The sequence below is a fragment of the Microtus oregoni genome, unplaced genomic scaffold, assembly GCF_018167655.1.
Source record: "Microtus oregoni isolate MIOR12 unplaced genomic scaffold, Mior012 000020F_ref0000438, whole genome shotgun sequence".
NCBI lineage: Eukaryota > Metazoa > Chordata > Mammalia > Rodentia > Cricetidae > Microtus > Microtus oregoni.
In genome coordinates, this window is record NW_024543079.1 from 16,930,498 (window position 1) to 16,942,767 (window position 12,270).

Here is a 12,270-nt window from a genome sequence, read left to right on the forward strand (position 1 = left end):
AGAACAGCATAGTGCTTTTAGTATGCAGAGCTGCAATCAGCTGCTTGAGGTCACATCCATGTCTGAGGGCGAGCTGCCCTGTTTCCTCATCTGTACAGTGACACTAGCAATAACACACATATCTTAGGACCATAAGTACAAGGTAGAATCTTGTACCAACACATATTGGTCCACATCTGAACCCATGGAAGACAACCCCCGTATTCTCAATCCCAGGCTCTGTTAATGGTAGCCACTAAACCCAAACCCTGGACAGAGCAGGTCATGGCCATTCTCGGGTCTCAGTTTCCCTACCTGGGAAGGTGGTCAGGGCTGAGCTGCCCTCCCCTTGTCCTCTGGACTCTCCTGAAGGTCAGAGGTAAAGGAAAGCTCTGACTTTGGGATCCCTAGCTCCTGACCCTGGATGGCTTCCTCCGGTCACTTGGGCTATTCCCTTCCCAACCCATGCTCTCTGAAGATCTGGGTCTTATGTTGGGAAGCCCAGGAGTGGGCAGAATGGGAAAGATGGAGCTCTGCTCTCCAGGCATCTGGACAGCAAGCCCAGGGAGAGCTGTCTGAGTCAGGCTGCCCTCTGCGACTCTCTTCATCTTCTCATTCCAGGGCCAGGGACACAGAGAGCACCTGCCTACCACCTTCACCCTCCCCAAGTCTGGAAGAGCGTGGTAAGGAACACCCTCTTCTGGCGTGACAACAGGGTGGGCACCCAAGAGGGGCTTGCAGAGACCTAGTGAGCTAGCACAAGCCACTAGGTGAAGTTGCCGACAACCCTCCAGGAGCATAGTATCCCGACAGCCATGGGATGAGTTTTTAATGTGAGGCAAAGTCAGTCCACAATACAAAAATCTAAAAACCACACGGGGTTCCCACCTGGCTCCTGGGGAAAGAAGCAGCAGAGGGTTTCCTTTGCCTGCAGGGGATGAGGAGCAGCAGAGGAAGCCAGAGAAAGGGGAGAGGGAAACAGGCAGCAGAGGCCCGCTCCCCAACCTGGAGCCACCTTCACCTCCTGCACGTGTCCTCTGTCTGTGTCGCCTACAGGTCGTCCCCCACCTGTCTGATCTGGCCCTCAAGGGTCAGGCAGAGCGGCCTCATTTCTCCTTCTTCTCTAGCTTCTTGGATGCTGATGCCTCTGTTGTCTCCTCTTTGGATTCAGTTCCAGTTGCTGCATCTTTAGGGTTTGACTCCTCATAACTGACCAGAAAACAAAGGAACACATTTAGAGGATGCTGAGGGCAGAGTCTTCATTGTCCCCTCTCTTTGCAATCTCACATCGCCTCTGCCAGTACCTGGCCCCATCCCTGTGTGTCCTCATGGGCACCCTGCTTGGCTTTCTCTGTGCCCTGTGCTGCCAAAGAGTAGCAAATGGGAAAGGCTGGGCCTGGACTTGTGTGGATCAACATTAAACTTCTTGAACCTTCTGCTGGAGAGCAGCAGAGGGTAGTGGGGATGAGACTCTGGGAGACCAGCTGCCTCCTGGGGCACATGGTGGAGTTAAGAGCTCAGCCCTGTTCTGCAAATAGCACAGCGCTACTCATCAGGATGGACATACTAACTCTTGTGGGGGCTCTGCTTACCGAGCAACTGTGCCCGTTCAAGCACAATGCACATTTCCTGGCTGGTTTAGGTGGGCAGCAGGTGCTTAATTGATAAAGAGCATAGAGGAGAAAGTGGTGTGTTCAGGGTCAAACACACAAGCAAGCAGTCACAGTGTCTACTTCAGTCTCACAGGGCCGCTCATGCCCATCTCATGGGATTTCCCACTGTGGGTGAGCACCCCAAGGCTCTGGGCTACCTGCCTGCCTTGGGGCTGGGCGGCAAATGCTGGTGGCTATAAGGGCTGCCTCCTGCCACCAGCTCCAGTGACACTCTGACTTCACACCAGGGCCGGAACATCTGCCCTACCTTAGGCCCAGGACAGTGGGGGGAGCGGGCAGGTGGGCACCCGCTGGACATTACATGGCGCTGGGATTCTGCGGGCGCCGGCGACGAGGGCCAGCTAGCTTCTGCTGCATGGAGTCGGCCAGGCTGGCAGGGGAGCCCGAGACAGTGGGGAAGTGAGTGAGCCTCGGCGTATGAGGCAGGATTACGGCCGAGGACTCGTAGCTGTGTAAGAGACAGACAGAGAAGACAGAACAAGTAGATGGAGAGGGAAGAGGAGCACAGAGCACTGCTGTCTCGGATACCTGGCTTGCACTTCTTTTTTGCTGTGTGTCGAACACCTGTACTGTATTGGGGGAAGATGCACCCCTGCAAAGTGCACTATGCGGACAAGAGTGAAGGAGGGCTTAGTGTTGTGTTGGTTGTGAGCCGCCATGTGGGTGCTGGGAACCAAAACCACGTTCTTTCTAAGGGCAAGAAGTGCTCTTAAAACTTCTAAGCGATCTCCCCAGCTCCCTTGTATAAATTTTTATAACTTTTATTAAATTTTTATTTGTTAATTTAGAGATAGGATCTAACTATGTAGCCCTGGCTGGACTAGAACTCACAGAGATGTGCCGGCCTGTATTCCAAATTCTAGGATCAAGGGTGTGCACCACCATGCCAGGCTTTTGTTTTGTTTTGTTTTTCGAGACCAGGTTTCTCTGTGTAACAGCTCTGGATGTCTTGGAATTCTCTTTGTAGACCAGGCTGGCCTTGAACTCACAGAGATCCACCTGCCTCTGCCTCCCAAGTGTTGGGATTAAAGGTGTGCGCCACCACCACCTGGCTTTGCTTTGTTTTGAAACAAGATTTTGACTTGCTTCATTTCCAGTCTTGGCTGGTTCACCCATCCTTAGGCAGCCTGGTGGTCTCTGCTCCAAGGAGGACACAATATTGATGCTGAACTCAGTGCAGACACTAGACTGGCACAGTGCACCACAGTCCAGAACTCCTGGACTCAGGTGATCCTCCTGTCTCAGCCTCCTCAATAGCTGGGACCACAGGCATGTGTGCTCAACTGAAATAAGGTTTCACTCTGCCACCCGGGTGGCTGACCTGGAGCTTGAAATCACAGGGATTAAGCCATGCAGCACCATAAGGCACAGGCTCAGTTGTGACTACTTAAAAAAAAGAAAACAACAACCCATCATTTTTACACCCAGATGGGCACTGAGTATCCAAACCTAGTCTTAATTCATACACAGCAGTCACTTCTGACTGAGCTCTCCCTAGTCTGTTTTAAAAAAAGACTGTGGTGGTTTGAATAAGAATGGTCCCCATAAGCTCATGTATCTGAACGTGTAGTCATCAGGGAGTGGCGCTATCTGAGAAGAATTGGGAGGTGTGTCACTGAGGGTGGGCTTTGAGGTTTCCAAAGTCCATGCTAGTCCAGTGTCACTCTCTTAGCCTACAGACCAGGATGTAGGTAGCTCTTAGTTCCGGCTCTAGCATCATACACGCCATTGTGCTCCCTGCCATGATGACAGTCTCTGGAACTGTAGGCAAGCCCCAGCTAAATGCTTTCTTCTCTAAGAGTTGTCTCGGTTATGGTGTCTCTTCACAGCAACAGAACAGTGATTGAGACAAATACATTAACTGTGTGTGTGTCACGGTACTTGTGAAGTCAGAGGACAACTTATGGGAACTGGCATATGCGTGTGTGTGTGAACACTTGTGCACATGAGTATAAAGCACTGAGCACAGGTTCTCACGGAGGCTTCAAGTCCCCCTGGAGGGATGGTTGTCCGCTGCCCAATGTGGGTGCTGGGTCCTTTGGGAGAACCGCAGGTACTCCCAACTGCTGAGTCATCCCTCTAGCACCAGCAAGGGAACTCAGAACCAGGTAAACGCAGTCATTCAAGAATGAATCAGTGAGCCAGTCTTTCAATAGGGGAGTGGCAGTGAAAGACAAAAAGGCAAAGAACAGGTTGAGAATGGGGTAGAGGACAGGCGAGAGAAAGACCACCTGCTGCCTTGCTTTTCCCTATGGGCCTTCCGGGTAGGGTGGGGCTCACACAGAAGCATACTTAGGTAAACTGGGCCTCAGTGTGAGGAAGGAGATACCTTCTGCCCTGGCTGGGTGCTGAGAGTTCAGGCTGCCGAGGACACAGGGGACTGGTTCAGAAGTCTCTCCAAGCACAGATGCGCAGGGGGGAGGGATGCTAAGTGCTGACCTCAAGGATCAGCTGCCACACCAGGAGATGGGGGTGGGCCGCTTCCAGCGGGCTGGGGATTCCTGGCAGGGCAGGCATGGGGCAGGCGTGAGTCATCTGCTGCCCCAAGGCATCCAGGTGCACAGGAGGCCCTGGTAGGCACTTGGAGGACAACTTAAGGCCAAGCAGGTGGGGCTGGGTGAAGGCCCCCAAGTGGGCAGTTTTTATAGTAGCTGGCAGCTATTTCTAGGTCTTTGGCAGGCAGGGTTGGTGGTGCCTGGGAGCAGACACCTGCTGGGAGTCATGCGGGCCTTGGGGTAGGGGCGGGGCCGTGCACAAGGTGTGGCAGATATGGCAGGGGTCACAAGGAAAGGGGCCTGTATATCAGAAAACAAGCTGTGGGTTATGGCTCCAGAGGCACCTGGACAGGGACGGACACATGGCTTCTTGGAGATGGTACAACCTTGTCCTATTACATGCAAACCGACGCTGGGGCAAAGACATGCCTCAAGTCACCTTGGCAGAGCTAGCTTGTGATCCAAGGCCCCAGACAGTAGGCAGCCATTCCTCTAAGACACTGTAGGTGTGTGGTATGGCCTGCCCTAGACTACACTTCCCCTGGCTCCTAGGCAAGGTCCCACTGGTGACCAGAGGCCAGGCAGGTAGTCACTGCAGAAAGGAACAGGTGGTAGGAACACTCCCTTGGAGACGATGCTCATGTGATCCGGCAGGTGCACTAGGGCTTGTCTGCATGTCTGCTCCATCCCGCCTTACCTGAACATCTCTGCCACTTCTCCCTTGACCAGTGCCACCAGGACAGGAAAGCCGATGCAGGCAGGGACCAGGTACAGGAGAGCCGGCTAGAAGACAAGAGACTTATGAGGCAAGGCACCCAACCCTCTTCGGGACTTGACTGAGGGATAGCTCAGATCCAGGTTTGCGGGGTGAGTCAATGGCTAAGCCCAGACACAGGGCTGGAGGTCCAGACAGGGGTGCTCCTGCCTGGGAGGGAAAGCATGCACTGTAGGAAATCGGGTGCAGGGCTGGAAGGCCCCTCAGGAACCTGCCTGGCAGTGTCTGAATCACAAACGCAGCTCAATGCTACCTCTCAGGCTGCTTTTCTCCCTAGAAGGCTGCAGTCTCGGCTCAGACCTTGCATTTCGGTAATGCAGGAGACATTATAATTGGCTCTCACTTTCAGGTTCTTTCCTTCACTTCTGCCACTCCCAAGTCTGTGCTAACACTCCTCTGCAGGCCGGCTGGGAGAAAAGGAAGACTGTCCCCAGTGTTTGAGGCTTTTCCTGGAGGTTCCAGGTTACCTCCATGGCTGTGTCTACCCTCTTTGGGCAGAGAAGGGCGAATGTTCTAGAGGGAGAAGGCAGTCTAGGTCTCCGTTTTAAGGCTTAAGCTGAGAATGGAAGCCGCACGTATTTGGCCTGGTCATTCCTTGCTTATTTCCTCTGAAAGGTGAACGCCAAACACCTCTGTTGGACACTTTAAAGCCATCAATGCTGCCAGTGGCCTAAAGTGACCCTTCCCTTGTCATCATCTCCTCCAACCTCCCATCTGACCTATACCTGACTTTGGTCACAGCCCCAGTACCTTGGCATGTGCAGTTTCAGCTTCCTAGGCTGTCTTTCCTCCTTCTGCCCAGTTCCTCCTCCCCAGCCCTTGGCTCTGTGGAGAAGCCCTACTTGCGTGCATCAGGTCCCTGGCAGTGTGGAAGTGAGCATCCTAGGCAGAATGGAGTCCCTATCCCCTGCAGGGCTGTGGAACCGGATAGAGCAAGTGTCCCTGGTCCTATTCAGTCTGTTCGCCTGGTATCCCAGAGGGCCCGGGAGTGTGGGGGTTGGGGGATACTGGTGACTATTTGCCAAGCTCACGAACTTGAGAGAGGTCTTGGAGACAGTGGGATAGAGTAAAGAGACACCATTCTCAGTACAAAGCACAAAACCAGCCTGGGGCCCAAGAACAACACGGTCTTTCACCTGCATCTGAGGATGTTTCAGGAGACCATCTCTTGGCACTGGTCTGGGTGGGCGGTCAGCCACATTACTTTATAGAGATTACCCTAGAATCTAGTCATAGTACCCAGACCCATGTTCTAAAGATGATGTTCTAAGACTCAGAAGGGGACTGACTTGCCCAAGGTCACAGGTGTGTGAGGCCAAGCTGAGAAGGGAAGTGAGAGGCCGGGCATTCATTCTTTCACTGGTACTGGGTCCTTGCTGTGGCTCAGCCAGAGGGCACTCTGACCCCTAAGCTAACTCAAGGGAAACAAGACCCGTGAAATGGTTTAAAAGCTTTCAGGTCTCCAGGTGGTGCTGGCACTTGCCTTTAATTCCAGCATTGGGGGCAGAGGCAGGCAGACTCTGTGACTTCAAGGCCGGCCTGGTCTACAAAGTGAATTCCAGGACAGCCAGGGCGGTTACACAGAACAACCCTGTCTTAAAACAGAACCAAAAACAAAAGTTTTCAGGTCACAAAATGGGCAGGGGTCTAGCTCAGCGGGAGAGTGCTCACAGAACACTTTGCAACACTAGGGTTGGATTCCTAGCACTGCCACAGGTGTGAATGGGGCAGATAGAGAAAGAATAAAATACCCTGAAAGTAGAAAGAAAACATCGGGCATTGTGCTGCACCCTTGTAATTCTAGTACTATGAAGACAGAGGCCAGAAAAATTACTGGGAGTTTGAGGCTAGCCCAGCTACACAGGGAAAACTTGCCTCAAAACTAAACAAACAAAAAAACCACCACCAACTAACCAACCAAACAAACACACACCCAAAACCAGGCTGGGTGTGGTGGTACACACCTTTAATCCTAGCCTTTGGGAGACAGAGGCAGTGACCTCTAAGAATGACAAGTTACCCTGTCTACGGTGAGTTCCAGGCCAACCAGGATACTCAATGAGACCCTGCCTCAAACAACAACTAACCAAACTCGACCAACCAACACAGGCCCCTAAAAACAGGAAGAAAACCATGTGAGGAGAAACAGGAATGGAAGGTCAAACTTAATATTAAAATTTAATTTGTGGGGCATGGAGGGATGGTTCAGTGGCAAAGAATGCATACTGCTCTTGAAGAAGGCCCAAGTTTGGTTCTGTTGGCTCCCAACTGTCTATAGCTCCAGCTCCAGGGAATCTGACACCCTTTGCTGGCTTCTGCAGGCACCCACTCCCACATATACAAACCCAACACTCTTCTACATAATGGTAAGTTAACAGACAGATGAGCAAACCGGGAATCTGAGGATGGAGAAGAGTGGGTCAGGATTTGGAGCTAGGGTCCTCCTGTGTAGCCCTGTGCATTCTCTTGCCCAAGACAGTCTTAGCAGAATATAGGATTTTCAGGGGAGCTGGTGGCCTCAGGCTCATAGGAAGGGCTCCTTTAAGAGCCAGCAAGTTTGCTATTATCAGAGGGACACAGCCTGCCTTCTTTCCTCTCACTGCACCTGGGAAGATCTTCAATGAGAGGGTGATGGAGAAAGAGCCCTACAGCTCAGGGTAGTGAGTTTTCTGAGACAGCTTCTCACATACGTAACCCAGGCTCATCTGAATTGTCTGTGTAGCCGAGGATGACGCTGACCTTCTGTTCCACCTCCTCAGGCCTGTGATCACCGGCATGTGCCACTATGTCTGGCTAGGAAGGTTTTTTTTTTTTAAAGGCTAAGCAAGTTAAAGGCCACATAGCATGGGGACTGCCTTTGTCTTCTCGAAGACAGCAACCTCACTTAACAGATTCTTCCTATGTCCTGGATCCCCTCTTTGAGGACCTTCAGGGAGATGGCCATCTGCATGAATCAGGGCCAGGAGTAGGAGAGGCCCAGATACAGCTTGGGTAGGTGGAGTACCTGGGAAATCTGTCCTTCTAGGCCTGCAGTCTCTCCACAATGGGGAGGGACAGCACCTTGCAGGAGACTCTCTTCTGCCTCCAGCTGGGGAGGCAAGCCTGCCACCTGGTGGCTGCCCAGGAAATGGCTCCAGCCTACTCTAACACAGGGCTGGAGCTGTAATACAGGCCTTGAAAAGGCCTCTAAGCCAGTTTGCGATCTGGCACTCTGAAATCCGCTCACCGAGCACACATCATGCTCCACAGGCACTGCCAAACATAACCCAACAAACGAGAAGGCTCCGTGGACACTCTGGGTGTCTCTGCTTATGAGCCACGCCCTCGGATCTTTGTGGAAGGTTAGCACAGGCCCAGTGATAACAATCTGATCTTGTTTGGAATTCAAAGGCAGCTCCCACGTGACAGGGCTTTGGGGGAGGGGAGGAGCAAAGAACAACAATACAGTATCCCCCCCACCCCCATCCTTGGAGCCCCTCACAACCGTACACTGTGGCACGCTTGCACGAACGCTTCTCTAATGGTAAGAAGGGTGATATGCTGGATCAAGGAATGGCTTACGTGGGTAGTAAGAATTAAATCTTGGTATGCAGAATGCATGGCATTTAAAACTGCAGCTTCTGATTCAATTTTTGAGCTGCGGGTAATCAAACTCACAGAAAGCAAAGCTGTCCGGTAGTGGGGGCGGGGTCTTACCTAGGTGTAGCTCTGAGTACTTACACTGACCTGCCCCATCCCTAGGCCATTCCTTTTTGCTTTTATTAATGAATGAATGGAGTACGTGCGTACCTCCTGGGGCCTGGCCTGGGTCCCAGGGAGGAATCTACTGGATTCCCACAGGGGCTTCCTTGGCTTCTGCACCACACAGTTCCTGCAGCCTGGGCTGGACTTTCACACTGTCCCAGGCCAAATCCTGGCTCTGCTACCCACTCACTGGGTGGCGCCTCAGCTCCTGCTTTCTCATGTGTGCTCTAAGAGCCTGCCATGTGCCTTATGTCCTTAGACAAGAGGAGACAGTCCTGACTGCCAAGTCCCTGCCGGCCTCCCCTCTCCAGGCCACTGGGACCCCGGCCTTCACACACGTGCGCTGCTCGCTGTGGCAGACCATTACTTTAACTGTGCAAAGGTGTGCTGCATTTGTTTAGGCGGCGCTCACGAGGTAAGGATGAGCTTGCTGCATTTATTTCACCTTGCTTGCCTGGGGCACCTGAACCGAGTAGTAAAGAGCTGAATGGCCTATAGCTAGGCAGGAGAAGGATAGGTGGGGCTGGCAGGCAAGAGAGAATAAATGGGAGAAATCGAGGCTCAAGAGGAGAGAAGGAAAGAACGAGAGACACACCGAGGGGCAAGAAGCCAGGCAGGTGCCAGTCAATACAGACAGAGAAGCAGTGAAAATAAGATATACAGAAGGAAGAAGGTAATAAACCTTGGAACAAAAGGTAAACAAAGAGAAACAGGATAATTTAAGTTAAAAGAGCCTAAGCTAAGCTGAGCATTCAAAAGTGATAAGTCTCTGTCCATGATTTGGGACCTGGTTGGTGGCCCAAAAGAACACTGTACAGTTCACTGTGGTGAACTGGAGTAACTGGAGCCTGCCTCGGTGGGAAGCGGCAGCAGAACCTTGGCTTTCCTGGGGTGGGTGTAGCTAGCTTTCACTTGGCTGAAGCACTTAAGTCTCACCCAATCCATGCTAGCTTGCCTGGGAAGTCATTTTCTCCTCCCCAGCCTCCTCTTCTGTAGCTGGAATGACATTATCTGGCTTATGGGACATAGGCAGAAATCAGGTAGAGAGTGCTGGGAAAATGTCTGCTTTTCTAACGAAGACAGTGGTGTGCTGAAAAACCTTTTACCTAGAGGAGCAGCTGCCACGTCCCTACAAGTCAAAAACAACCACAAACATGACTGTTTTCCTACCACTTCAGATGCCCAGGTCTGAGCTGCCTGTGCAGGTGACAGAGCAGCTTTCTGTGAGTTGTTACTGTCAGGGACGCATTGTGGCCACGCCAAGGGCTGTTCTGCTCACCTGTGCATGCTTGAAGATGTGCATGATGAAGATGGTGAGGCCCAGGCCGAAGATGTAGGCGGCGAAGCTGGTGTAGAAGTAGGTATGGGTGTTCTTCTTCAAGCTTCAAGGAAGGCAGAAGGAAGAGGTTAGAGCAGTAGCATCTTTTCTGGGGAACCCTGTAGTTGCATGCGTGTGTGGGAGAGCTCTGGGCTGGGAGTCTGGAGGGCCATGTACCCTGAGTTAAGTCTCTTTAGACAGGTTACCTTTCTTTGTTCATGCTCAGTTTAAATCTTTGCAAAATGAGAAAGCCATAAGCCCATTTGTAAACAACAAATATTATCTAAAACCACCTGTAAGGTTTTTAGCAAGCATAAAATCTCTTGGGGGAAAAATCTGGGTTCTAGGTTACCCCCACAGAATGTAAATTTGGGGTGAAGGCCTGCTGGGGACTGAGTCTGGCCGTGCATGGCCGGCAAGTGCTCCTCTGAGCTCCAGTTCAGCCTTAGGTTCAGTTTCTACAACAGCCTGAGGAAAGGCTGGAGAGCGCATGGGGCCCACTAGACTGCAGCTCGCTGTCCCCAAAGCCACCGAGGTCAGGCTGTGCTCAGTGCTCTCCTGACTCTGGTTTACCACCATGGATGTGAGGTTGAGTCTCCTGAGGTCAGACTGGCCACCAAGGGCACAGAGCTACAAGCACCAATCTCAACTAAAAGGACTTAGAACAAAAACAAACCAAAAAACACTTAACACTTCAGAATGCAGGTGAAATGAGAATTTCTCTGGATGTGTGGGTGGAGGTACCTTCTCTGGGCTCCTGAAAACTGGACAATGCTGGGAGAACCCCAGGCCAGGCCGCGCCCTCCCTTGCTTACCTGATGTCAAAACGAAGGAGCAAAGCAATGAAGATCCCTGAAGGGGAAAAGGAGGGTTAGAAGGTCAGGGATGGGGAGAGGGAGCAGGACAGCTACCTGATAGAAGACTGGTTCCCCCATCGCTAGAACCATATTGTGTCACAACGGGCCATCTCTGTTACCCACTGACCAGGCACAGTGTAGGATCAAGGGAAGCACAGTTCTAAGAGCTCAGCCAAGGGTCAAGGCGGCTGGGAGGATGACAGCAGTTGTGACAGACAACTCCAACAGGAAACCTAGGCCTCCTCTAACTGAAAAATGGACTTCTTATGACCTCAAAGGTAGACTGGGGTGGGATCTGGTCTGAAGAGGGTTTCTTCAAAGTGACACTGGCCAGGGAGAGTGAAAAGCGTGTTCTGTGGAGCTGCAGGAGGGAGACACATGGCACAGACCGCCATGCAGCAGGCTCGGGGTTCTGGGCAGGAGGACAGCTTAAACAGGTCCAGAGTGACCCCTGTGGCTGCTGCCCGGTGAGAGAAGCCGCAGACCACTGGGAGGTACCCCAGGAGCTCAGGAATGCTAGCTGTCCCTTAACACCTGGCTTGCACTTCAAATCCAAGTCCAGATGCCCCAGAATTCTGAGTCTCTGAGATAGGGCCAGCCAGTCCAACCTCTGCATGCTGTGCACACTCCACATATTTACAGAGCTTTCCCATTCACTGGCCTTTGGACTCACACAGAACAGAGACTAATTCTCATTTAGCTGAGGACAGCCGCTCAAGAGCAGAAGCACATGTCCATCAGAAGCGTCAGCTAGCAAGCATGATGAACGGGTATTTTTGCAGTGCTGTGTCTGGAGCCCAGGCCCACAACTGTGCAAGCTAGGAAAGGATTCTACCACCGAGCACACTCCCCACCCTATAAAGCTAAGCTTGATGAGGGAAATGAGTCATTCTCAGTGAGGGCTGTGAGAGGAGAGTTGGATGGAAAAAACCGGCCAGAGCTGCCTTTTCTACAGTGTTTGGAGCTCAGTGCCCCCTGGTGTCTGACACTCGTAACAGCTCTAAGCTAAACCATGGGCGGGGGCTCGGCTACTGTACTAACTCCTGGCAGCTGAGGCGTTTCAACATGCTGCTTTCTGGGCTGGACATGTGACTGCTGGACGATTTGGACCCACATACAGGTCCCGCAGAGACTAATAGGGAGAGAATAAGTGTGCTCCTAAAGCCCAGAACCATGCTCCAAGGAGACTGGCAAAGCTAGATATTGGGTCTCTGCAAGGCAGCAAGTCTTTTCACAGGGGTTGCCCGAGACTACTGGAAAACACAGATATTCACATTATGATCCACAGCAGTAGCAAGATTAGTTATGAAGTAGCAGTGACAAAAGTATAATGGTTGGGGGTCCCCACGACGTGAGGAACTCTACTAAAGGGTCACAGCATTAGGAAGGCTGAGAGCCACCGCTGTAAGGCAAAATTTTGTGGAATTCC

The 12,270-nt window shown here is 52.1% G+C and overlaps 1 protein-coding gene across 2 annotated transcripts in view; it reads right to left on the bottom strand.

The window, feature by feature from the left end:
- Positions 1-791: 791 nt before the first annotated feature.
- The window catches only part of Hm13 (histocompatibility minor 13), a 35,410-nt gene continuing 23,931 nt past the window's right edge, over positions 792-12,270 (bottom strand). Inside the window, exons 9-13 of one of the 2 annotated variants that reach the window (XM_041670257.1) lie at positions 10,800-10,836; positions 9,946-10,048; positions 4,845-4,930; positions 1,900-2,100; positions 792-1,188 (exon numbers count right to left, since the gene is read on the bottom strand). In XM_041670257.1, coding sequence (XP_041526191.1) covers positions 1,950-2,100; positions 4,845-4,930; positions 9,946-10,048; positions 10,800-10,836 — 377 coding nt within the window. In that variant the 3' untranslated portion in view covers positions 792-1,188; positions 1,900-1,949. The remainder of the gene's footprint in view (positions 1,189-1,899; positions 2,101-4,844; positions 4,931-9,945; positions 10,049-10,799; positions 10,837-12,270) is intronic. The other variant, XM_041670259.1, reaches the window with a different exon arrangement.